Consider the following 27,505-nt stretch of genomic DNA (forward strand, 5'->3'; position numbering starts at 1 on the left):
TGCAGCGAAGAGTAACTCCCAGCTTTCTTGCGCAGGAGGTTCTCATCCGATCAAGGTGGTTGTTCCAAGAGAGATCGGTGGAGAAATGAATCACCAGTAGAGAAAATTCATCGACTCTCTTTATATCTTCATTTTTGAAGATGAAACTGTGGTGTTCACGTGGAACCTTAGATCAGGTAATTGGAAGCTCCTTTGTTTTCGATGCATTGAAGTTGATCATTCATGCATCAGACCACTTTTCAATTTTCAAAACATCCATCTGTAGGGAAAGGGAGGTTTGTGCTGGGTCTTCGTGTTTAGGGACGGCTGATTGTGTCGTGGTATCGTTGGCAAAGTGATGCAGAGGGTTTGCGAGGTTGTCTCCCATGTCATTTATGTAGATAAGGAAGAGCGTAGGTCCCAATACACTGCTCTGGGGTACCCCTGCTTTCACTGGATATTCGCGGGAAACAAACCCGTCAAGAACAACCCGCAGTGAATGATTGGAAAGAAACCTCTCAATCACTTTTAACAGACATCCACGAGCACCATACACATAGAATTTCTTTAGCAGGCCACGATGCCATACTCTGTCAAAAGCTTTCGCAATGTCGAAGGAAAGTAGCCTGATGTCGTATCTCATTGCCAGTAGTTCTATCCACTCCTGATACTGGGCCACTAGGCAGTCTAATTTTGAGCGTTTCCGTCGGAATCCATATTGGTGATCGCCTTGAAGGTCATTGGATTCCAGGTACTGAAGAAGTGTTTTATTGGAGACGCTCTTGTAGACTTTGCCAACTCAGGAGAGAAGGTTAATAGGCCTGTAGGAGTCCACGCTCGTTGGATCGCCTTCTGGCTTTAGAGTAGGTATAACATGGGCGGACTTCCATGTTCGTGGGAAGGTTCCGGAGCAAAAGCACAGCCGGAAAAGCAATGACAAGGGTCCAGCTAGTTCGGCACTGCAGGATTTGAGGATAACATTTGGCAGGTTGTCAGGACCCATGGCTTTGGTCACATCCAGATGTTGCAGAATGCGAAGGATCTTGGGAGCAGAAAAATTCACGCGTTCCAGGACAGTGTCGGTTCGGTCGGAGAATTTTGGCACTTCTCTACCGTCATCGTCTAGATTCAAGAATTCGGCAAAAGCCTTAGCAAGAGCTTCAGCCTTTGCCTGTGGATCTTTTACCACTGTCCCGTTACTCTGGAGAGAAGGAATTGCTGTCCCCTTGGACGAAGGTAAAGCCTCCTTGACAATTTTCCACCAACTCTTTGCCAAAGCAAGTTGAAGCTTGGTGGTGAATTTCTCCTTATACTGAACCCGGGACTGCCGAATCGCTCGAACTGCATCTTTGCTCACATTTATGAATGCAATTCTGTCCTCTTCGCTCTTCGAAACTAGCTATCGCTTGTTTGCCTTTTGCTTTGCTCGTATTGTCTTCTTACACTGGGCGTTGAACCAAGGTTTGTCCTAACTGGACACCTGGATCCGTTTTGAAGGGATATGCTTTTTGACAGAGTCAACTATGGCCTGCTGGTACTTATCTGCAGCTTTCTCTGGGCCTTCCAGGAGGAAGGCTCTCCACTGCTGAGAAAAAAGTGTTTCTCAAACCGTCCCAATCACCTCTTTTGTATAGCCAGATTGTTCGTTCATGATTTACTGGAGAAGGAATACGTAGGTTTCCACGTGCAACGAAGGCAATGTGGTCACTGCTGAAAGCATGAGCGTCTACCATAAAGGAGTCAGGGTGATCTGTAAGGAATAGGTCAAGACGAGATGATCCGTTTGGGCCGTGATACGTGTTGAAATCGACAAGTTGTTCCAGCCCGTAAGAGAGAGATAGATCATACAAATCCGACCCTTCCCTATCAATATTTTCGCTGCGAAGCCACACGCTATGATGGACGTTGAAGTCTCCATGAAGGATAATGGCAGACTTAGCGTACTTGCCCCGAATATATTCAAGGGAGGTTTCAAGGCAGCTGGTAATCTGGTAAGTTTGAGGGTTATACACGGTACTAACAATCACGGATTTATTTGGGAGGGTCACCCTGACCCACAGAGCTTCTTCGCCTGCTGAATCTGGTATGTTCAGGCATGAATAAGGTATATGGCTCTGTATATAAACAGCGACTCCTCCTCCTCCGTATTTAGCGCCGTCAGTACGCTCTCGATCCCGCCTGAGGAGTGTGTATCCCTGTATGGCAACCTCACTGCTCTGAATTTCTTTGTTTAGATTGGTCTCAGTAATGCACATGATAGATTGCTTGACTGAGTTAACTAAATGTAGGAACTGGTCAAACTTAGATCTGAGACCTCGTACATTGCAGTGGGCTTCCGTAAACAGGTCCGTTTGGATGGTCGGTGGACGTGCTAAAGGTCGTCATCGAAATGGCTGTTTGGTCCGAGGCTTTTTGTTGTTAATCATAACCAGGTAAAAGAAGCTTTGCCGGGTGGTTAGCCAAACAAAGTCCATAAATCCATTGTCATGCATCATTAGAAGGGGAACGGTGCCACCTGCCACGCACCTCATTACCGCATCTTCAACATGGAGGTGGTACCCCATATTGAATTAGGATTCGGCACAAGTGCCTCCCACCCAGAATAAATTGCATCTTCATATATAAGAAGATGAATGACATAATCGCTGGTTACAACCATAAGTGACATTACGGTAAAACTCTTATTATAGCATATGTTGCAACTGGGGTTTGTTATTTACTATATCCTGCCAAAAAAAAGCCAAAGGATGTTGCGTTTTATGTATAATCCTGGTTTTATCATAGTAATGGCTCATGTCCCGTATTGATAAAAAATTAAAAAACGTATTTAAAAAAATTGGTGAGAAAAGTGAGAAAAATTGTTGTTTCTAGCTGATTCTTGAATAGTAATTATTATCTAATATCGTTTTGAGAATATATTGAAAGGCATTTTGAAAAACAGCATGAACCCTTTAAAAATGGTGGTGGGCTGAAAAAATTACCTATAAGAGAAGTTCTCATCATTTTTCTACTGCATCAGGCAAGACCAAGTATTATTGTATTGCCTCAAAAAAGTTAAATTTTATGCTTTAACACGTATGCTAGAATCCAGGGGTGGCGTTTGGGGGATGGGTAAGAGGGGCAGTTGTCTCCCCATTAATTTGGAGAAAAGGTTATTATATAACCCATGCCCCTTGACTCCCTGGATATGGACCCCTATTGCCCCCCCCCCTCCCCATAAAAATGCCGGAGATGTCCCCCTGTTAATCTTGAATGGGATTGACTTCAGATTGACATGCTTGTCATAGGTATTGCAGCACTGCCTGAGTAAACGGTAAAGTGGGCTCTGTGCAGTTTTTTTCATGTCCATTAGCTTTGTAACTAGTTGTAAAAACTTTGGAAGGGCTTCATTTGATTGGAAATTGAAATTAAAAGAACTAGCAACTGCTTGTGACTGTAGCTGCTACTGCTTGCGATTGTGACTTTTTTTCAACTGCGACTTATTGTGATTATGACTACTTGTGACGGCACCTGCTACTACTTTTCATTGCAACAGTCACTAATTGTCACTTTTACTACTTGTAGCTGCAACTACTTGTGACCTCCACTATTTACATCTCTGCTATTAATTACAACTTTGACTCATTCTAACTGTAGCTGCCATTACTTGCAGCTGCAACTGTTAATAATTCGACTGATACAGCAATTATTGATAAGTGTGATTGAAACAGATTTTGACCGAGGCTTTGACTACTTACAACTGTTACACCTTGCGACTGTGAGTGATGCTATGTGCGACTGAAGCTGTTGTTATTGCTACTGCTATGGCTTCGACCAAAGATATTGAGCTAATTCAAAAAAAGATTAAGTGAATATTGGCTATCAAAATGTTGTAGATGTAATTACTCAGGAATAGGATAGAGCTTTAAGCTGAAATTTTCAGGAAAAGTTCAGTGGGACGGATATACAGCTAAAGTAAAAGATATTATTACTCGCCCAAATTGTCCAAAGGGTTCCTGTACAATATTTCAGGAACAGCTACGGGTATATTATTATCCAAGTAAGTGCAGTAATTTGAATTTCTTTTCAGGGGGTGGTAAGGAAGATATTGAACTAAATCAAAGAGACTATATGCATCCAGATTGTTAAAAGGGCATATATGCAACACCCCAGAAATGTTTGAGGGTGTTAAGTTGAAGCTTTATAAGTATGTTGAAGAGGATGATTAAGCACTCCCATTCTTACTATTGCGAATTTTGTATTTCTTTTTGTTTGCTATACAAGGTGTTGCTGTTACAGGTCTTAGTGCAAGTGAAAATTGTTTTTTTATTTTTCTCTCAGCTTAATATATAAAGTCCATAGACTAAACTAACCTGGCTAAGTGTATTTTGTGAATGATGATGTTTTTTCTCTTTTTTGATGTTGATTTTACAATAAATAAAACATCTAGCTCTGGGTTACTCATCAAATAGTTTGCCCTAATGAACTGTAAGTAAACGAACAAATCAGGACAATAGTTTTTAGCAGGTTTCACTCCCAGTCTTATCATTGTGAATTTTGCATTTCTTTTTGTTTGCTATACAAGGTGTTACTGTTACAGGTCTTAGTACAATTGAATATTGTTTTTTTTTTTTTTCAGCTTAATACATAAAATATATAGACGACTTTAATATTCTTATTTTTACTAATATTTACAATATTAGTGTTGATAATAATATTTCTTAATGTTCATATTTAAGTTTCTTATTAGTCTTTTTTTATTCTTATTTTGCACTTCGTATTTTTAAAGCTAAAAGGCTTATTCAAACCTTTCTGTAAGTGGGTTGGGCTCTTCAACTTGTTCTTACTGAAATTCGATGTATGTTCTTTTACTCTACGTAACGTAAATTGGAATATTGCGTATACTTGATCCTTTTTTAGTATTATTCACACAAGGAAAGGGGATAAAGAGCCTCAAAAGCATGCATCGTTACGCACAGTCGATGGGATATCACTCTCCTCTTTCTGTCTATAAATTTATAAGTGCATCTCATGAAATTTTAATAAACTTTTGATGAAACTGCTTCTGAGGTGAAAGAAAACGTTTTTATAGGTACATTTTCCCTTTTTTATTTGTGTTAAAACCTGGTAGTTTTGGGGGTTGCATTTTTTTGTTTTGTTTATTTTTTAATAATAACAGTTAAATTCATATTAATACTAACAGGATTAACATTACTTGAAGATGTGTTGTTAAGTGTTTTATATTCAAATCTATTACAACTCTAGAGATTTGCCCATATTTTTGTGTGTAACTTTCTTCTTTTTTTAAGCTCATTGGGAATCAGATTCTGGAAAACACAGAGAGAACACCAGGTTAGTCCCTCCTAGTTTAATTAAAAAGTAAGGGGAAGAAATATTTACTGTTCGTTCTTCTCGTTTTCTTATTTATTTTAATTAGAATAACCAATAATCACCGTAGTAATGACTTCCTTAAACTACTGTTGCAATATTAACATAAAATAAAAACCGTTGAGTAAAATTTTTAAAATTAGGAAAAATTTGTAAAATAAGGTGCTCCATAGGAAATATTAAGCAAAATTGCTGTTTCAGAGATGCTCTGTCGCTAGAAGACCAGTTGAGATTTTTCTGGTCTAAATCATTTTTTTAGCTTTTAATGAAAATTTTGGATATTTTGATTTTTCAAGGCTTTCCATGTCTTCTTAAAATACTATTTAGTTTAGGGCGTATAAGATAAATAAACACTCGTTTTATTTATAATAAATGGGCTTTAATTTTGTTAGGGCCAAAGGCAGGGGATAAATTGGGCCCAATCTCCTGGCACATCTAATTTTCGGTCAAATCATTTTATCTAGCATTTTCTTTTTTTTACAGTCGTCCTCTCTCTTGCTAGAAAAAAAAAAATTATGACTTCCATTTTTTTTTATGATAAAACTTCTGCAAATACTCTCACTTATCAGCAGTAAAAAGAAAAAAAGCACCTTGTATGTCATCTGCCATTTTTTCCGCTTTTATCTCGGCGTGGGCGTTAAAATAAACATTTGTATATTTTGCCCTTTGCTTATTGTAGTGACAATAGTTGAATGCTTTGCTTTTTTTTACTGCCCAATGTTTCCGTCGTAATACTATCCTATACATCTCTAAAGACGCTCTAGACCTATCAGAACGCTAAAGTGTAGAGTAGAGGTAGAGGTAAGTCGAGGTAATTAAAACTTGTTAATATTGAAATATTACCTAAATATTATTCTGTTTGTGGTTAAAGATAGTCTACTGTCCTTAACCAAACATATAATTTTATTTCAGTGTAAGGTTGTCCCTACTGACAGGGCTAATATATTTGGTAGCGTGATACAAACTGAGGCGTTGGGTAAGGAATCGGTACTCAGAATTCAGTGACAACTGATTTTATTTATAAAATAAGATAAAATGAAAATTATTCTAATTCTACCTATTTTGGTTATTTCCTAACCTCTTCTATGGTCAAATGAACTACTTGTTCAAATCCAACAATGTATACCGAAAAGAAAAAGATTAAGTTAATCCTAAGCTAACGAATGTTTCAACTTAAAGGGGTTACACTTGAACAGCTAGTCAAGGCTTGAGTTTTGGGTTATAAAAATCCTTTAGTTCAAGCTATTTTTGAGCTAAGCTAAGAATAACCGTACTTGCTTTTAATTCCAATTTTCATTAAGCCAAACCAAGAGATTCTTTTATTATTTCTTGAAAGGATTGTGTATTCCTTTGACCTTTCTTAAGCTTTAATTTTAGCAGCGAAACTTAATTGAAAATATCTGGACATAACGGTTTAGAAATTCTTAAGCTGGTAATATTGTTCCCCTTTTTCCCCTAACCTGCTTGTATAAACATTGAGGTTACCTTTGTATAAACATGCAGTCCGGGGTAAACGAGATGAAGAATGATTAAAAGGGGAACTGTGTTCCTCTTCGTATAAACTTCTGAAGATTGCACAACGGGAGGGGGGTTAGTAATGTTATTGTCCGATAATTCCAATTTTCGGATATAAGGTCCTTATAAAGTCAAGCTAAGTCTCAAGGGACTCTAGGGTGAAAGGGGAAGCACAAATGGCTCACCTAGCTTTCTCTTCTTGGTTAAGATTTCCTTCCCTCTTTAAACCCTCAGTTATTCATAGCTTAAATTTCTGGGAAGAAATTTAATTTACCTTATTCTAACCTTAAAAAATGCTGTTTTGTCCAAATGGCTCAAGCCTCGTCTAAGTGGGAATACTAAATGAAACTATAAGTCCCAAAATCATCAATTTCTCTTGTATACTTATTAAAATTATTTCCAAGTGACAGAAAGCCCTTTGGAGGTTTTTTCTCTTATTTTAACCTTTATCTTCAAACTTTTATCCCCAAGGAGAATTTCAGACAGACAGTGGTAGCTTATCGTTATTATAAAGTAAACACTTACTCTTTGTTCGATTTCCAAAAAAGGACTACCTTATTTTCGTTCCTGAATCCCTATTTTAAGTTCTCTCTATTTTGTTCTTCTTTCCTGTCATTGGTCAGAGACCAGTTTGATGTCATCCTAATAATAGTTCTTTGTTCAAAAAGTTAGTTTCCGCTTTCTCTATTAAAACCCTGTTTTTTGGTCATGTGATTCAAATCGCGTAATATCTCTTGTCGTTGACCCCTCGAGTTTGAAGCGGCAGTCCGCTATTTGTATTTGCATTTTATGGTCCTTGTTGAATCAAGGGTACGCTTGTTCAAAATCTAGTTAATGTTGTTTGTTTCCTTACACAAAGAAAATTAATACTTCGTTACCCTTATCATTACTCAAAAGTCATACTTTGCTATCTTTACAATTTAGTCAGGTTGTGATGGCTTTCCCACATTTTCACAACCTCCCACACTTAAAATTCTTAGTGCAGTTATTTTTCTTAATGAAACTATAACTTGCTAAGAATCAATTTAGTTCAATCTCTTCCTGTTCTACATTTATGTGGAATCCTTAAGACTTTTGTTTCCTATAGTCTAACCAAAGTTTTCTCAATGTTTTAAATATAATTCCAATAGAGACTAGTCCTAATAAGGATAGAAATGGATTAAGGATATTGAAAAAAATGTCCAATAGCTAGCCGTTTTCCTTCCTTTTTCGTTCTTGAAGGAAATGTGCATTTTTCTTAGCTCAGCTATGCCAATCTGCGTCTTGGAGTTGTTCTGGAAATATATAGAGATTAAATCTTCAAATTTTTTGCTCCATTCGTTTTTTATACCTGCTATGGAGAGGTTTCCTTCTAGGCTAATTATCGATATGTTTAAAGGTGCTATTTCCTTTGTAATCTGTCCCCTATACATACTGTTTATCTTTAACATTTCTGCAGTTAGAGAACATTCTTCTGGCAATTTCACTATTGAGCTGCCTTTTATATATGTGAAAATTTACTGTTTTTTTCTGTTTTACATTCGAAATGTATTCTTATTTCTTCTTTGAAAGGAGATGTGATTATATACTTTTCCCTTCCAATTCTTTGGATTAAGATTTTATTTTCTTTTATAATTTTGGTTTGACCTTCTTTATTAATTAATGCATTATTTTCCATATAGTTTGCTAAACTGCAGGAGTTTATTTGTGTGCTTCGAATAATAAATTGGTGGTTGCACAATAGTGGTATACTCTTTAAATTACATCTATTTTCTATATTATCACCTTCTAAAAATATCTCGTTTGATCTTTACTTAACCCAAAAAATTTGAACTCATTTTCTATTTGAAAGAAATACAAAGTGTTTGACACTGGGAACGGAATGTTGAACATTTCGAACATTCTGAACCCATCTTGTTTATTTGATATAGAAAAATCACAAATAACCTACTATTTCAATTGTTGTGTCGCCACATTGCAGCTAGTCCATTTATAAAGTTCCAGTAAGCCGTAACGTCTGTAATTTACCGATGTTCTATAACCTATTGGTAGTAAATTTTCAATTTCAAAAATTGTCCTAAGCATGTCTGCCGGATCTGTGACAATGAATGGGAAACTTTTATTTTCTGCTTGAAGAATAGAAAGGATTATTGTTTCTATTTTCTTTACTAGCTTTTTTATTTGGATAGAACCTTTTGTCATTTGTTCGTTTATTTGTAATTTTAGGAAATTTATATAATTAATTTCCTTTGATATATATACGATGATTCTCTTGGAGGTCCTTCCCAAAATTTCTAAGCTATTGTTTCTTTCCATTCTTAAATATCTGTCGAGGTCACTTACTAACGATATAGATCTGTCCGAAATGTGTAGTAACCTTTCATTTTTTTCCTTTAAATAATCTACCTGATGAAGAATGTTTTCTAAATTTTCTTCCGTGGCTAGTCCTGTGACCCATCCTATTGTTTTTCCCAAAAGTGGTAAAAGACTTCGTTTGTTTCGATTTGTATTATCTGTCATTAATGCTTCTAATATTTTGAGAATTCCATTTCCTTCACTTAATTCTAAATGTAATAGTTTGTACTTATTTATTACATATTCCTTTAGGTCATGTATTTCTCTTAGTGCTGTGAAATTCTTTTTTTCCTTTTCTAAGTCTTTATTGACTATTTGTTGCATAATCTTAATATTTTCGATATTTAAAATAATCAAATTCCGGTCGTCTAAATCAGATCTGAGGCTTTCCGTATTAACATACCATATTACCTATTGTATTCCGTTAATTTGGAAGATCTGACCAATATCCTTGAAAGCTATTTGGCTATGTATTTCTGTTTCCTTAAGCAATATCACTCCGCTGCCACCAGTTGTAAGTTTGTCCCTACTAACAGGGCTAATATATTTGGTAGCGTGATACAAACTGAGGCGTTGGGTAAGGAATTGGTACTCAGAATTCAGTGATAACTGATTTTATTTATAAAATAAGATAAAATGAAAAAAATTCTAATTCTATCTATGTTGACTATTTCCAAACCTCTTCTAAGGTCAAATGATCTACTTGTTCAAATCCACCAATGTATACCGAAAAGAAAAAGATTAAGTTAATCCTAAGCTAACGAATGTTTCAACTTAAAGGGGTTACACTTGAACAGCGGGGATTTAGTAATGTTATTGTCCGATAATTCCAATTTTCGGATATAAGGTCCTTATAAAGTCAAGCTAAGTCTCAAGGGACTCTAGGGTGAAAGGGGAAGCACAAATGGCTCTCCTAGCTTTCCCTTCTTGGTTAAGATTTCCTTCCCTCTTTAAACCCTCAGTTATTCATAGCTTAAATTTCTGGGAAGAAATTTAATTTGGCTTATTCTAACCTTAAAAAAATCTATTTTGTCCAAATAGCTCAAGCCACGTCTAAGTGGGAATACTAAATGAAACTATAAGTCCCAAAATCATAAATTTCTCTTTATATACTTATTAAAATTATTTCCAAGTGACAGAAAGTCCTTTATAGGTTTTTTTCTCTTATTTTAACCTTTATCTTCAATTTTTTATCTCCAAGGAGAATTTCAGACAGACAGTGGTAGCTTATCGTTATTATAAAGTAATCTCTATTTTGTTCTTCTTTCCTGTCATTGGTCAGAGACCAGTTTGATGTCATCCTAATAATAGTTCTGTGTTCAAAAAGTTAGTATCCGCTTTCTCTATTAAAACCCTGTTTTTTGGTCATGTGATTCAAATCGCGTAATATCTCTTGTCGTTGACCCCTCGAGTTTGAAGCGGCAGTCCGCTATTTGTATTTGCATTTTATGGTCCTTGTTGGATCAAGGGTACGTTTATTTAAAATCTAGCTAATATTGTTTGTTTCCCTACACAAAGAAAATTAATACTTCGTTACCCTTATCATTACTCAAAAGTCATACTTTGCTATCTTTACAATTTAGTCAGGTTATGATGGCTTTCCCACATTTTTACATCAGGTAATATTCCATTATTTGGACATTTCATGTTGAAGAGAAGGAAATCGGCACTGATTTGCCAAATCGGCAACGAAAATAGGTTCGTGTGTTCTAGGCTTTAGACTAGGTAACATTGCTACAGGCCAAATGATATTGCATTTATTACGTCTTCCCGCCCCAGACATGGATGACCTGCTTTCCGTTTAGCCCTAAACGGTTGGCCGAAAAGAAAAATTTTCGGCAATCTGTTGTCCTTCATCCGCACGAAGTGGGGATGAAGGACAACAAAGAAGCAAAATGAAGTGCATTCATTTTGCTCACACTTTCATCTAGGATGCTTAAATCATCAGCATAATTAAGTCCAGGAGACTTTTTCCTTCCCATTTAATTCCGTGGTCTCCCATTGCCTTTCCTGTGCTCCGTTAAACCGACCATCAAAATAATCCATATAAAGGGGTATATAACACAACCCCGCATAACTTCTGATTTAATACAAAACCAGCTGCTAACCTCATATCCTACCTTAACCGCAGCAGTGTTATTCTCAAACATAGAACTATTTACTTTAATGTATTTGTCTTGTATACCGTACAAGGGTAAAACCTTTACTAAAACACTTCTATCAGCAGAATAGAACGCTTGCTTATAATCTATAAAACTGAGGACCAAAGGTGTTTGACAACTCAGGCACTTCTCAATTATTAACATAAGAGTGAAAATTCCGGTCGGCATATCCTTTACCTTTACTAAAACCGCACTATTCATCTCTTAAAACTTTGTCTACGGTATCTGTCAGTCTAAAAAGTATCATATTACTAAAGCTATTTGCTTCCTTCAGAGACCAGACTCATGCCTCGATAATTGCCACTCTCACTTTTATCATCTTTCTTATAAAGTGGCTTAGTTAAGGTTTTCCTAAAATCGTTAGGTACCGTACTTTCCCTTTTTCGAAAATCATATTCATAATCTTCAGTAACTTATATCTATCCTCAGAGCTTACATGAACTGTTCGTTGAAAGAGAATAAGTTTATGTAAAATTGGTGATATGCTGCAAGAGAGGGGCTACTCAAATAATTTGTTACTCAACTATAAACCCTTAACAATAAACTTAATGAGTGCAAGTAACAAATAAATTACTTTCTTACGTCCTGCTGTGTATCCAGTAGAAATCGCAATAACAGTATAACATCCAAGCTTGTTTCTCCATGCCTTTTGGTAGTTTTGCGCTATGTTAACTACAGGGTTTTAATTTCATCAAAATCCTGGGAGGGAGGGGGAGTTGGAGCTAATTTTTACCAAATCAACTTAAAATGAATGCGAAGAATAAAAAATTAGCTATTAAGTACTATAAAGACAAATATACATGTAGAAAGCTGACCTGATTCTTTGGATGCTTGGATTATTCATGCTTATCTTTGATTTGACAAGATTTAAAAAAAATGAATTTCATTTGGAAACAAAATCATATGACATCCACTTCAGACCTCCTTAACATATATTTTAATGCTTTCCACTTTCCTTAATTTTTTTCTTATTTTCATATGATATTTAACTCAAATAATTGCTTGTGCAAATCCCTCCTTTCTATTAAACATAAAGTATTTACGCGAATATTTTTAGCTGTGTTTCTAACTTTCCTCCAAAACACCATCCAGAGAGTTCACCAACTGTTTTCCTAATATTGTTTGATCCATCTCCCACATTGTCAATTTGACACTCTCTAATTTGATATTCAACTTTTCCTGTAAAGTCTCTCTCAAATTCTCATACTGGAGTCTACCAACGTCAAAGTATCCTGGAAAGTAGTTACCCTACCCAAGTTGTATCTTTAGTTTAACCCTAGTCACTGCTGGTTGGTTATCTTTACTTTTAACATAATTAACAATACTCCCATGTACCTAGGTATCCTATGTACCCCCTAAGGTTATTGATCATGTCAGTTCCATGGTAGATTGACAGAATAATGCCATTTGATCATTTTGTGGAATAGGGAACCGGGATTCGGTCAGGTCAGTGGACAGAATAATCCATATAATGCCTGCAGCGGGATTGCGGAGTTCTTATACACTGATTGTTATTTACACATATTATAAGTGGTGCCTTCCAGACCATTTTACAGACTATATATATATATATATATATATATATATATATATATATATATATATATATATATATATAATATATATATATATATATATACACACACACACACACACACACACACACACACACACACACACACACACACACACACACACACACACACACACACACACACACACACACACACACACACACACACACACACACACACACACACACACACACACACAGAGAGAGAGAGAGAGAGAGAGAGAGAGAGAGAGAGAGAGAGAGAGAGAGAGAGAGAGAGAGAGAGAGAGAGAGAGAGAGAGAGAGAGAGAGAGAGAGAGAGAGAGAGAGAGAGAGAGAGAGAGAGAGAGAGAGAGAGAGAGAGATATATATATATATATATATATATATATATATATATATATATATATATATATATATATATATATATATATATATATATATATATATATATATATATATATATATATATATATATATATATATATATATATATATATATATATATATATATATATATATATATATATATATATATATATATATATATATATATATATATATATATATATATATATATATATATATATATATATATATATATATATATATATATATATATATATATATATATATATATATATATATATATATATATATATATATATATATATATATATATATATATATATATATATATATATATATATATATATATATATATATATATATATATATATATATATATATATATATATATATATATATATATATATATATATATATATATGTATATATATTTATATTTTGCTCTGAGATCATGATATTAAACAGTTTTATTGTGTAGAAAATTACATGTCCAATTTACAATTATATTAGATCTAATCTAATGTCTAAATACTTTTTTTCATTTTTTTTTTGAATTAAGTTTTCTTTTCTCATTTTTGAAGCTCCAATGATTACTTTTTGTTCTTTAAAATTTTTAATGACAGAAGGGTTACTTTTGTGAGGGCTCTAATGTTGATTAATTTAAAAAAAAAATTAGAAGTCGAAGAACCAGTCCCAGATTTCAGTGGGGATATTTTTGGAAGGAAATATCCTATTTTATCACCCAAACATGAAGATATTCCTTTGGTGGTTTTTCCTGACAGCTGAATCGTAATCTCAAGTCATCTGAGCTTGAATAAAATTTTTGGTGAAAATGAAGGTGAGTTTTCGAACAATATTTTTTTTTTCTTATCATTCAATCCAGAACCCATCTGACGTGCTCCAAAAGCCTTCTAGAAAATGGTGGAAATTTCTTATTTCCACTCTAAATATATGTAACGAAAGTACCTTCTTGTTTATATTCGTGGCAGAGAAGTGTATGATTAGGGCACCATGGGCATCAAAATGAAAATATATATCCCCCATCTTGGATTTATTTATTCCTGACAGCGGTGATTTTTTACAATTATTATTTTAAATGTTATTAAAGCATTAATATAATTTTGATCTTGTAAAATTTCTCCTTAGTTGCCACACTGAATTGTGTTGTGAAAAAGGCAAAAAATTGTCGTTTTTACACTGAATGCAGAACAAAATACTTGTATCGCCCATTTCACGAGCATCGATTGAGTCAGGTTTTTTAATAACCATTTAAGTTGTACAACTCTTTTCCATTGAAGAGATAAAGAGCAGTGAGAACATGTCAATATTAAGTAAGACTAATAAGTTTATCAAATCAGAAAAAAAAGAATTAATATAATTTTTGAATAGTCATGTAAATAGGTAAATACAACTAAATAGGATAGCCTAATTGGTCTTTCTAAAAATATTCACCTGTACGTAAGCCAATTGATAAATAATTTGAAGTGAATCTCGAAGAATTTTAATAAATAACACATTGATGCATAGCTTAAATTTTTAACTGTTCAGTGGTATTTACATTTTTCAAAAGAGTTGTATTCATATGTAAATCCAACAAAAATATACAAACACAACAGATCCGAACAAGCTGTATGTACTAGTAAACATAACAAGCCATGTCCTAACTATTAGTTAATACCAGCTGTTTTCATCACATCTTTATCACGTTAAATCTTCATCAATTTGCAAGGTGATCATTGAAGCTCGGCATCCTTTTTTGGGGGGTTCATTTTTCTAGCCCAATAAGTTTCTAAGATAGGAAAATGAATCTTAACTGGGATTAAAATAGGGATGAGGTAGAAAAGCCAAAATACCTCCCTTTGAGATACCTTAGGCTACTATTTGAGACACAAAATTGGTATTGCCCTCACTGAATGTTTTTATATTTTACGTCTATTGCTGAAAGTTTTTTCTCATAATTCTTCTAGTTTCCGAGATAGCAATCCCGAAGTCCATTAGGATTATTAGAAATTTTAGGGAAAAAAGTTTAAAATTGTTTGGCAATAAATGGTATATCATTTACAGTGGAGCGATGTGCAAACATTTGACGAACTTTGAAGTACATAATATCTTGTGATTTACTTCAACATCATTAATAACACGCTATGAAAGTTCCAACGTCATACCTCCAGCTTTTCATGGAATATTGCATTTACGCCTTTTTGGCAATCTCATTTCGTATATTATCTTATTTAGCTACTTTGTAGAAGCATTAGTAGTTGTTAAAGCCCTGAAAGTTTCTCCTTAATACCATTGATGAGAAGACATGATGATAGGATAAACCTAAAGTCTTTTGATTTAGTTCAATATTAGTAGTTGTATCCCTGAAAGTTTCAATTTAATACCCTATGCTGTTGCTAAAATATTGCTGTTTCTTTATCCTTTTCTATATTTCTCAAAACTTTGACTTAGATAACCATAACCTTTTTCAAGACTGAGGCTAAAACATGCCCCCCTTTCAAAATAACAATTTCAATGCTTACTTACTTACTTAAGACGAGACAAAAGCTATTCAGCCCAACTGGGCATCAAAAAGCTGCTGGACCAAAGTCTTCCATTGAATTGTCATCCGTAGATGGTCGAATAAACTCCGTCACGCCTTGTGCATAGTGTGACCATGCATTCGGAATCCCCAAAAGCGGTTCTAAATTCTTTCTGAAAACTTTGTGCCAAGATTTCATCTGGTCACCTGGTTTTTTATTCCATGAGAAACTGAGGGCTGCTTGTAGTATCTCACATGTCAGGGTCTCTTCTGGTTGCCTCATTACGTGACCTAGCCACTTGAGACGTCTTTTTTTCATCATGAATGAAACGTCACGCTTTTTTCCGCATACTTTCATCAGATGTTGGTTGCTGATTCTTTGGACCAGCCGTCTGTTGCTAATGCCCCATGGACATAAACAATACAACAACATGACAAAATTATTATATAAACATTAACAACTTGTATAACTTATAGTCCTTGAGCCGAAGATTTTGGTGGGGTATCTCACACGTGATTCACAGAGTGATCAGAGATTCAGACGTGATTCACAGAGTGATCACAATGCACAGAGCCATGGTGATAGAATCATTTTGAGATAAAATGGTTACTTTGAAAATTTCGCTTTGATGTCTTTTTAAGGAAAGCAATTAAAAGGGGCAGAATCAAATATATTGGATTATGGGTTATTTGAAAAAAAAACTGGGATGAATAAGTGGAAGATGTTATGAATATAGAATAATCTGAAAACGTTTCAAATCGTAACTTGAAAGAGTTCCACTTTTTTATAAATTAAGGCTTGAGTTCGTTTATTATCATCTGATTTCATGATGATAGATTATGATCTGTAAAAAAGCATAAACGAATCTCAGCTGCCGACCAGAAATTTTTAACTATATTTGTAACATACTTTTAACATTTATTTTCTTATATACTATATTTTATTGTAGAGAGTATTGACGTTACTAAAAGCCCTAGACTCAAACAAAAATACAGAATTAATTTTGTTGAGTTAAGAGTCAACATTTTCAGATTATTCTATATTCATAACATCTTCCACTTATTCATCCCAGTTTTTTTCAAATAACCCATAATCCAATATATTTGATTCTGCAACAAAAAACAAAAAAACTGAAATGTACCTTGACAGTCAAAAGCTTTGGTGCCTGATTCCTGGGTAGTAAGTTGAAGTCTTAAAGATCCTGAAAAGCCAGGAAAATTACCCAAAGGAACATCTTCACATTTTGAAAATAAAAGAAGGTTTTGAACTCCAAAAACCATCTCATTATGATTTGGTAAAACATCTTCAACTTCTAAAACAAAATATCAATAAAATTGACATTAAAAAGAAAATCAACAGTAGATTTTACTAAACAAATTCAACATTTCGTATGGAAGAAATTGTAGTTAATACTTCGGAGGTGGCTCATTCAAACAGAGAATAAAATATTTAGTGTCCATTTAAGGAGTCAAAACGTTAGGTCAACCAACTATCCGTTCCATGCCCCTTTTAATTGCTTTCCTTAAAAAGACATCAAAGCGAAATTTTCAAAGTAACCATTTTATCTCAAAATGATTCTATCACCATGGCTCTGTGCATTGTGATCACTCTGTGAATCACGTTTGAATCTGTGATCACTCTGTGAATCACGTGTGAGATACCCCACCAAAATATATATATATATATATATATATATATATATATATATATATATATATATATATATATATAGATATATATTTTGCTCCGAGATCATGATATTAAATAGTTTAATTGTGTAGAAAATGACATGTCTAATTTACAATTACATTAGATCTAATTTAATGTCTAAATACTTTTTTTCAATATTTTTTTACAATTAAGCTTTCTTTTGTTATTTTTGAAGCACCATGTAAGGATTACTTTTTGTTCTTCATAATTTTTAATGACAGAAGGGTTACATTTGTGAGGGCTTTAATGTTGATTAATTTAAAAAAAAAATTAGAAGTCGAAGAACCAGTCCCAGATTTCAGTGGGGATATTTTTGGAAGGAAATATCCTATTTTATCACCCAAACATGAAGATATTCCTTTGGCGGTTTTTCCTGACAGCTGAATCGTAATCTCATGTCATCTGAGCTTGAATCAAATTTTTGGTGAAAATGAAGGTGAGTTTTCAAAGAATATTTTTTTCTTATCATTCAATCCAGAACCCATCTGACGTGCTCCAAAAGCCTTCTAGAAAATTGTGGAAATTTCTTATTTCCACTCTAAATATATATAACGAAAGTACCTTGTTGGGTGTTTTCGTGGCAGAGAAGTGTATGATTAGGGCACCATGGGCATCGAAATGAAAATATATTTCCCCCATCTTGGATTTATATATTCCTGACAACGGTGATTTTTTACAATTATCATTTTAGTTGTTATTAAAGTATTAAGATAGTCTTGATCTTATAAAATTTCTCCTTTGGTGCCACACTGAATTGTGTTGTGAAAAAGGCAAAAAATTGTCGTTTTTACACTGAATGCAGAACAAAACACTTGTACCGCCCATTTTACGCGCATCGATTGATTCAGGTTTTTCAATAACCATTGAAGTTGTACAACTCTTTTCCATTGAAGAGATAAAGAACAGTGAGAACATGTCAATATTAATTAAGATTAATAATGTTTTTCAAATCAGAAAAAAAAAGAATTAATATAATTTTTGAATAGTCATGCACCGTAAATAGGTAAATATAACTAAATAGGATAGCCTAATTGGTCCTTCTAAAAATATTCACCTGTAGGTAAGTCAATTGATAAATAATTTGAAGTGTTAAATCTCAAAGAATTTCAATAAATAACACATTGATGCATAGCTTAAATTTTTAACTGTTCAGTGGTATCTACATTTTTCAAAAGACTTGTAATCATATGTAAATCCAACAAAAATATACAAATACAACAGATCCGAACACGCTGTATGTACTAGTAAATATAACAAGCCATATCCTAACTATTAGTTAATACCAACTGTTTTCATCACATCATCATCACGTTAAATCTTCATCAACTTGCAAGGTGATCATTGAAGCTCGGCATCCTTTTTTGGGGGGTTCATTTTTCTAGCCCAATTAATTTCTAAGATAGGAAAATGAATCTTAACTGGGATTAAAATAGGGATGAGGTAGAAAAGCCAAAATACCTTCCTTTGAAATACCTTTGGCTACTATTTGAGACATAAAATTGGTATTGCCATTACTAAATGTCTTAATGTTTTACGTCTATTGCTGAAAGTTTTTTCTCATAATTCTTCTAGTTTCCGAGATAGCAATCCCGAAGTCCATTACGATTTTTAGAAATTTAGGGAAAAAAGATAAAAATTATTTGGCATTAAATGGTATATCATTTACAGTGGAGCGATGTGCAAACATTTGACGAACTTTGAAGTACATAATATCTTGTGATTTACTTCAACATCATTAATAACATGCTATACGCCTATTTGGCAATCTCATTTCGTATATTATCTTATTTAGCTACGTTGTAGAAGCATTAGTGGTTGTTAAAGCCCTGAAAGTTTCTCCTTAATACCATTGATGAGAGGACATGATGATAGGATAAACCTAAACTCTTTGGATTTAGTTCAATATTAGTAGTTGTATCCCTGAAAGTTTCAATTTAATACCCTATGCTGTTGCTAAAATATTGCTGTTTCTGTATTCTTTTCTATATTTCTCAAAACTTTGACTTAGATACCAATAACCTTTTTCAAGACTGAGGCTAAAACATGCCCCCCTTTCAAAATAACAATTTCAATGCTTACTTACTTACTTAAGACGAGACAAAAGCTATTCAGCCCAACTGGGAATCAAGAAGCTGCTGGACCAAATTCTTCCATTGGGTTGTCATCCATAGATGGTCGAATAAACTCCGTCACGCCTTGTGCATAGTGTGACCATGCATTTGGAATCCCCAAAAGTGGTTCTAAATTCTTTCTGACAACTTTGTGCCAAGATTTCATCTGGTCACCCGGTTTTTTATTCCATGAGAAACTGAGGGCTGCTTGTAGTATCTCACATGTCAGGGTCTCTTCTGGTTGCCTCATTACGTGACCTAGCCACTTGAGACGTCTTTTTTTAATCATGAATGAAACGTCACGCTTTTTTCCGCATACTTTCATCAGCTGTTGGTTGCTGATTCTTTGGACCAGCCGTCTGTTGCTAATGCCCCATGGACATAAACAATACAACAACATGACAAAATTATTATATAAACATTAACAACTTGTATAACTTATAGTCCTTGAGCCGAAGACTTTGGTGGGGTATCTCACACGTGATTCACAGAGTGATCACAGATTCAAACGTGATTCACAGAGTGATCACCATGCACAGAGGCATGGTGATAGAATCATTTTGAGATAAAATGGTTACTTTGAAAATTTCGCTTTGATTTTTTTTAGGGAAAGCAATTGAAGGGGGTATGGAACGGGTGGTTCGTTGACCTATCGTTTTTGACTCCTTAAAAGGACAGTAAAAGTTTAATTCTCTGTTTGAATGAGCCACCTCCGAAGTATTAACTACAATTTCTTCCGTATGAAATGCTGAATTTTTTTAGTAAGATGTACTGTTGATTTTCTTTTTTATGTCAATTTTATTGATATTTTTTTTTAGAAGTTGAAGATGCTTTACCAAGTCATAATGAGATGGTTTTTGGAGCTCAAAACCTTCTTTTATTTCCTAAATGTGAAGATGTTCCTTTGGGTAATTTTCCTGGCTTTGCAGGATCTTTAAAACTTCAACTTAACACCCAGGAATCAGGCGCCAAAGCTTTTGACTGTCAAGGTATATTTCAGTTTTTTTGTTTTTTTTGCAGAATCAAATATTTTGGATTATGGGTTATTTGAAAAAAAAAAAAAAAACTGGGATGGATAAGTGGACGATTTTATGAATATAGACTAATCTGAAAACGGAATTTTTCTTGTTTCATCTCCTTGTTCTAAATGTTAAACCGTTTTTTGGCCTAGTAGGAATGTTTCAAATCGTAACTTGAAAGAGTTCCACTTTTTTATAAATCAAGACTTGAATTAGTTTATTATCATCTGATTTCATGATGATAGATTATGATCTGGAAAAATGCATAAACGAATCTCAGCTGCCAACCAGAAGTTTTTAACTATATTTGTAACATACTTTTAACATTTATTTTCTTATATACTATATTTTATTGTAGAGAGTATTGATGTTACTAAAAGCCCTAGACTCAAACAAAAATACAGAAATAATTTTGTTGAGTTAAGAGTCAAAAGTTTTTTTGTTATTTCAATTATTTTATTTCTAATTTTTGCGGAATGAGGTCTATTGAACTTATATCTTCATGAGAAAAGTCATGCACGAAATTCTGGAGAGCTCAAATGAAAAAATAGAAACTTTAGACAAGCCTAATGTAAAATCGATGAATATGCTCATTAATGAAATGAAATATATGATAGATGTTTGCCTGAAAATGTATTATTTGTTTATATTTTCATCATTACGCAATTTATTTATGTTACTTTTTTTATCTCCTCAGCCGTTTTTCTATTGATATCAATTTAAACAATACTATTTGTGTCAGGATTGAAAGATTTTTGAAGAGGTTTCTCCAACATACAAATAGCAAGTCAAACTATGGATTCTTATAGACAAAAAACAAAATATACATATTATTTTTAATGACTATGTCAATAAAAAAAGAACAGAAATTAATTTAAAACACTTTCTACAAAAAATGTTCTTCGAATAAAAGTGAAGAGCAACATTAAAACAAAAATGAGCATAAATAAAATAAACAAATCTTCTAAGCGTAAAACTACCCCAAATCAAAATCAATTAATAAATGAAACCCCAAACAAACAGAAATTACAATAAATAACCGAGTCAAACTCAAAATGAGCAAAAATTAACATGAGTAGGACTGGCAACCCCCATGCCAGAACTTTTTTTGCACTCTACTGAAAAAAAAAAGTAAATGACCATGGTTTGTCAGTTTAATAACAAGTTTCTTCGAAATTGCAGGTCAAAGCAGGTTATCGGTCCATTGACTTAGTTCACTAACTGTTCTTGAATCTTGTAATACTGTGTTGAATATTTTTCTAATTAAAAATAATATAATGCTAAATTTACAGGTGCTAAATTTATCATTTTATTCTTCTAATAGCAAATGAAATGTTGCTGATTCTGAAGTTGGTCTGTCATCCCCATGTATACGACGTTACTATTATTCTCCATGACCACACTGCCTTTTCTATGACGAAAATAAGAATTCCAAATAGGGATAGGTCCTTTTATTAGACAATGAAACGAAAAAATAAAACAAAGACTCAAAATTAAAAACTCGAAGAACTCAAAGAACTTATCAAAATTAAAACAAACTGCTTTTATACTAAACAAAATAATCACTTCCTTTAATTAGAAGAATATTCAACGCAGTATTACAAGATTCAAGAACAGTTAGTGAACTTTCTAAGTCAATGGACCGGTAACCTGCTTTGACCTGCAATTTCGAATAAACTTGTACCACCTTTACTCAACGCAGAATTAAAAAATTCAAGAATAGTTAGTGAACTTTTTAAGTCAATGGACCGGTAACTTGCTTTGACCCGGAAGTGATTATTTTGTTTAATATAAAAGCAGTTTGTTTTAATTTTGATAAGATAGTTACTCTACTGATGATGATGACCGACTGTGTCATCAAAATATTTAGAGTCTTTGTTTTATATTTTCGTTTCACTGTCTAATAAAAGGACCTATCCCTATTTTGAATTCTTATTGTTTTCGTCATAGAAAAGGCAGTGTGGTCATGGAGAATAATAGTAACTTCTTATAGCCAAATATGTTTCATAGACCCGATAAAGCATTTGAAGAACGTATTGAACATCCTTCAAACTATGGGATCTCTTGAAGAAATATTGTGAGACACAAACATACTATGCCACAGGTTACATGAAAATGTGAGAAGTGGAGGATAATGTGAATCAACCTTCTGATTCACTGGGACAACAGCCCGGGTTAGAAGATAAGCGACAATCAGAATCAATATATAAAAGCCCGTCGCGTAGCCGTAATATATATATATATATATATATATATATATATATATATATATATATATATATATATATATATATATATATATATATATATATATATATATATATATATATATATATATATATATATATATATATATATATATATATTTAGAAAAACACGTTTTGCACAATAAAGTAGTTAGAATCAGCAACAAAGAGCGCGTACTAATGAGAAACCATGTAAATGTAATCCAAGTAAGATAGCATTTTCATTTATGTCGAATAATAAATATCATCTTACAATTTATTCTAGGAAGAAGCCTGCTAATTTGTAGTTTACAATAAAAAACTTCTTTTTTCCGCAGACAGAAGAATACTCATCGAAGAATTAAAGCTATTCCACGCAAAAAAAAACGTTATTAATTCATGGAAATTTCTTTTGATAGGTGAATAAAACTTTCACAAATAGATATACAGTCTAATGTCTTTAAGACACCCTCTACCACAAACATCTATTCTTTAAAATGGTTTTGAAAAATTAATTGAAAGGATCTCCAAGCTCCCCCTCTCCTCATCAACTACCAAATTTTCAAACCGTTAAAACTCAACCTTCGAAACCTAGAGATTACTCTTTTGCCAGTTCCCCCAAAGTATTTGGTTAAAAAATTGTCCATAAGTTAACACAATACTCACATGATGGTAAGACGGCTAACCATTTCAGTACTATCTTTGTAAGCTGAAGACCGGTACCATCGATACAAGATAATGGGGTATATAAGAGTGATGCTATTATATATACAATGGTACATGATCAAGTTCAAATTGTTTCTAACGATTTAAGAGCTTTGAAAAATCAAGTATTCGGACTTTTTGTTGGGTGACCGGTTTTTATTTCTATATATAGTATGATCAAGTTCCGACTTCTTCAACGGCTTGTGAGCTTTGAAAAATCACCTTTTTTGGCTGTTGATTGGTTGATTGGTTAAAATTTCTATATGTAGCATAATTAAATTCCAATTGTGTCCAAATATTTATGAGCATTGAAAATCATTTTTCCCGACTGCTGATCGGTTATTATTTCTATATATTATATAATCAAGTTCCAACTGCTTCCAATAAATTACAAGATTTTTTTTTTGTGAGCATCTTTATTTTAGGATATCTTATTATAGCATTTTAGGTTTTTTAAATTCCTTTTATTGTAGGAGTTGCAGATCCGCCCTGGAAAAGTAGCCTAGTTAAGACTCCAGCTGGAATTAGTAGCAATAAAGCTACTCAATGACCAGTTCCGATAATGAGTTCTTCATTAGCATAAAGTATCGTTTGAAGCCAATTACTTACTGAGCTTACTTCCTGAATCTAAATACTTATTATATAAGCATTGTAATAGTGAAAGTGGGTCTGTATTTTCACTGGAAAGCCAATAAGTCAATTAAGACAGGCTAAATTTGAATTTCAGAGGAAGCCTTGCCTTTCTACTAAACACTGATTTTTTTCGAGTGTTCTAGGTAATGGATGACAGTTTTTTTCTGTTTGTTTCTTTGTGTCTTGATTCTTGATTATATATAGTTCTAGGCGTTTATCCCCCCCCTGGAAAATAACCCCCGGCTTTCACCACCCTAAAAAATGCCCTCCGGCTTTCACCACCCCGGGCAATACCCCTCCGTGGAAGATGCCCCCATGCCCCACCGCGGGGGAAATGCCCCCCGATGAAAATGATCCCCGGGAAATTACCCCCTGAGAAAATACCCCCCCCCCTGGAAAATAAGACTCCAAATTGGAAAATTTTATTTGAGTTTTGTTTTTTTATTTTCCGTAGGGGGAAGGAAAACAAGTTTTTTCAACTGAAAGTAAGGAGCAACATCAAACCTTAAAACGAACAGAAATTATTACGTATATCTGAAGGGTTGGCTCCTCCTCCTCAAGACCTCGCTCTTTACGCTAAAGTTTCTTTTTATTGAATTTTAAAACAAGCTTATAATTCTAATTAAATGGCCATTGTGTTTCAGGAACTGTTCTGCAAGAAATAGATCATTTCGGAGACCACACTGCCTTCCCATAACAATAAAATAAAAGTTCAAAACAGGGATAAAATTTTTTTAATAGACAGTGTATAGAAATTCACAAAAATACCAGATATTTCGGTCACATATATGCTACAGTGACCGAAATATATGGTATTTTTGTGAATTTCTATACACTGTCTATTAAAAAGGATTTTATCCCTATTTTGAACTTTTATTTTATCGTTCTGAAAGAATAAGATAAAAAAGTTAAAACTTTAGCGTAAAGAGCAAGGTCTTGTGGAAGGGGCAACTCCTTTCATGTACGTAATAATTTTTGTTCGTTTTAAGTTTTGATGTTGCTCCTTACTTTCAGTTGAAAAAACTTGTTTTTTAATTTAATTTCGGATCTTTTTTAAACAATACCGGGAAATCCGGCTCTCTCTCCATGAAAATTTACGGTACTTGTGTATTATACGCCACTCAATCAAGTTTAGGTTGTGTAAAACTCGAGAACAAACAGGTTTCTTCTTTAGTTTCTTTGTTACGTTAGGAACAACCTTGGGCTATATATTTGCACATTAGGGGGGAGGGTAAACCGGGTCTAAATGCAAAATGTGTTAGGTACAATTATTCTCCATATTATGTAGTAAGAATTGTTTTCTAACTTCAAACTGACCAAATACTTTGCCCACCCACCCCCCTTGTGTGCAAATATATAGCCCAAATTATATATTTCCTATCTATTCTGTCACTTGCCTTTGTCTTTCCTCACACTAAACTGAAAGAAACCGGTTTATTTTCGAGTTTTACACAGCGTAAATTTGAGTGAGTGGCGTATAATATACAAGTACCAAAATTCCTTCCTCCTACGGAAAATGAAAAAGCAAATCTCAATTAAAATTCTCAAATTTGAAAAGCCCTATTTTTCACAGGGGGGTGGGGGTAAACGCCGGCCACCATTTTATATACCTTTTGTGAGTTTTAAATATGCGTAAAAATATGCATGACGTAAAATATTGCTTCATTAGTACAACTGCTAGATATCTAAGATAAGTTTTTTTTTTTTTTTTTTTTTTTTTTTTTTTTTTTTTTACTAACAAAATCATAATATTAATATTTTTTGTTCAAGTAAAGGCTCTACGAAAAATTGCTTGAAATTTGGACGTTAATCACTAAGATTAAAATCTATAATTTGCCACTCAAGTCTTTTGCCACCATAGTTTGCTACACCAATGCAGAACAATCTTCATTCTAGCAAAATAGTCAGCAAAAATAATATATTGAAAACTAAGCAAAAAATAAAATAATCAAAAAGTAAAACACCAGTAAGTAAGCGTGAATAACAAAATGCTTCTAAAAATGATTGCAATTATTTTTTTGCAATTCAAAAATGGGCTTGATAGTCTTGTAAAATGTCAGCTTTAAACCACCTGACAGAAAGTTGGAAACGACTGCTGCTACCATTGTTCGATAAAGTCTAAGAATAAGATAAAACTAATCACTCAAATACGTATCTAAAAAAGAACATTACCGGGTGTTATCAGAGGCAACGCTATAGAGTTGCCTATAGTAAAAGCCATACGGCTCCAATGTTTTATTATTATAATAATAATATTTTATTATCCGTCAAAAGATGGAGATGGAGTACATAAAATACAAGAAAAAGATAAACAGAACAAATATACACGACAACAACAAAACACATAAAAGTACAAGTCTTAGACACTAATGTAATACTCACTAGCAAGATAAGACTGGTTAAACCATAGAGAAAACAAAAACACATTGAGTTCTACTGGCGGAGGATTTGAAACCACTGATGGCTTTTAACATTATTATTGAACTTTGAGATCTGATAAAAGATGGCTGAAGTTGGGTCTGCTATATTAAAATTCCTAATAAGAAAAGAATTTCGGTACCAAAGCGGGAGACGAAGTAGAAACTTAGCATACTTAAAGATAACTGATCGAAGTTTACGTTTATCGCACTCGGGAAAAATTCTCCAAAAAGGACTCAAATGCAAAAAATGGGGGAGTGCAATTGCATTATAATGGCGACCTAAAACCTTTCTGTTGAACCTCAACTTATTTGAAACAATTTTACTATATGCAAAACCAATTCGCTTCTGTAGATGGTCGATAAGCCATCGACGGGTTGTTTTTAGAGTTTAACCGATAGGAAGGCCAAGGTAAGTAATGAACTGGACTGGCTTAACATTTGTATTTCCAAGAGCAGTCGTAAAACCATCGGGGACTGATTTCCCATTGAACAGCAGGATTTCTGACTTTTTTGTCTTAAACTCTAATCCGAGCTGCTTGGATTATTCAGGAGGATGTTAAGGTTTTGCTCTTTACCCAAAACAGTGCGACTCGAATTAAAAATATCATCAGAGTATGATATTATCGAAACATCGATACAACGCTGGACTCAAGTTGTCTTACATCTGTTTTGCCCTCGGATTATTGTATTATTAAAAGCTGTAGGTGAAGTTATTGCCCCTTGTCGAGCCCCTTTTTTAACCGGGAAAACAGGTTTATTTGTTATTTTATGATCCGGATGCTGATGCGAGAACTTTAGTTCGGCTTTCAGATATGTATACATATCTTTTAAAGGAAGAAGGGTTCCTTTTTTTACATCGTGCTTTCCCATATCCAATATGAA

At 33.6% G+C, this 27,505-nt stretch overlaps 1 protein-coding gene across 1 annotated transcript in view; it reads left to right on the top strand.

The window, feature by feature from the left end:
* The window catches only part of LOC148945440 (uncharacterized), a 112,192-nt gene that overhangs the window by 23,651 nt on the left and 61,036 nt on the right, over window positions 1-27,505 (top strand). Inside the window, exons 4-5 of the mRNA XM_089099043.1 lie at window positions 731-818; window positions 20,440-20,610. Coding sequence (XP_088955169.1) covers window positions 731-818; window positions 20,440-20,610 — 259 coding nt within the window. The remainder of the gene's footprint in view (window positions 1-730; window positions 819-20,439; window positions 20,611-27,505) is intronic.

This window comes from Artemia sp. Qi Xiang Cuo, chromosome 13 (assembly GCF_049724085.1).
Source record: "Artemia sp. Qi Xiang Cuo chromosome 13, ASM4972408v1, whole genome shotgun sequence".
Lineage (NCBI taxonomy): Eukaryota > Metazoa > Arthropoda > Branchiopoda > Anostraca > Artemiidae > Artemia > Artemia sp. Qi Xiang Cuo.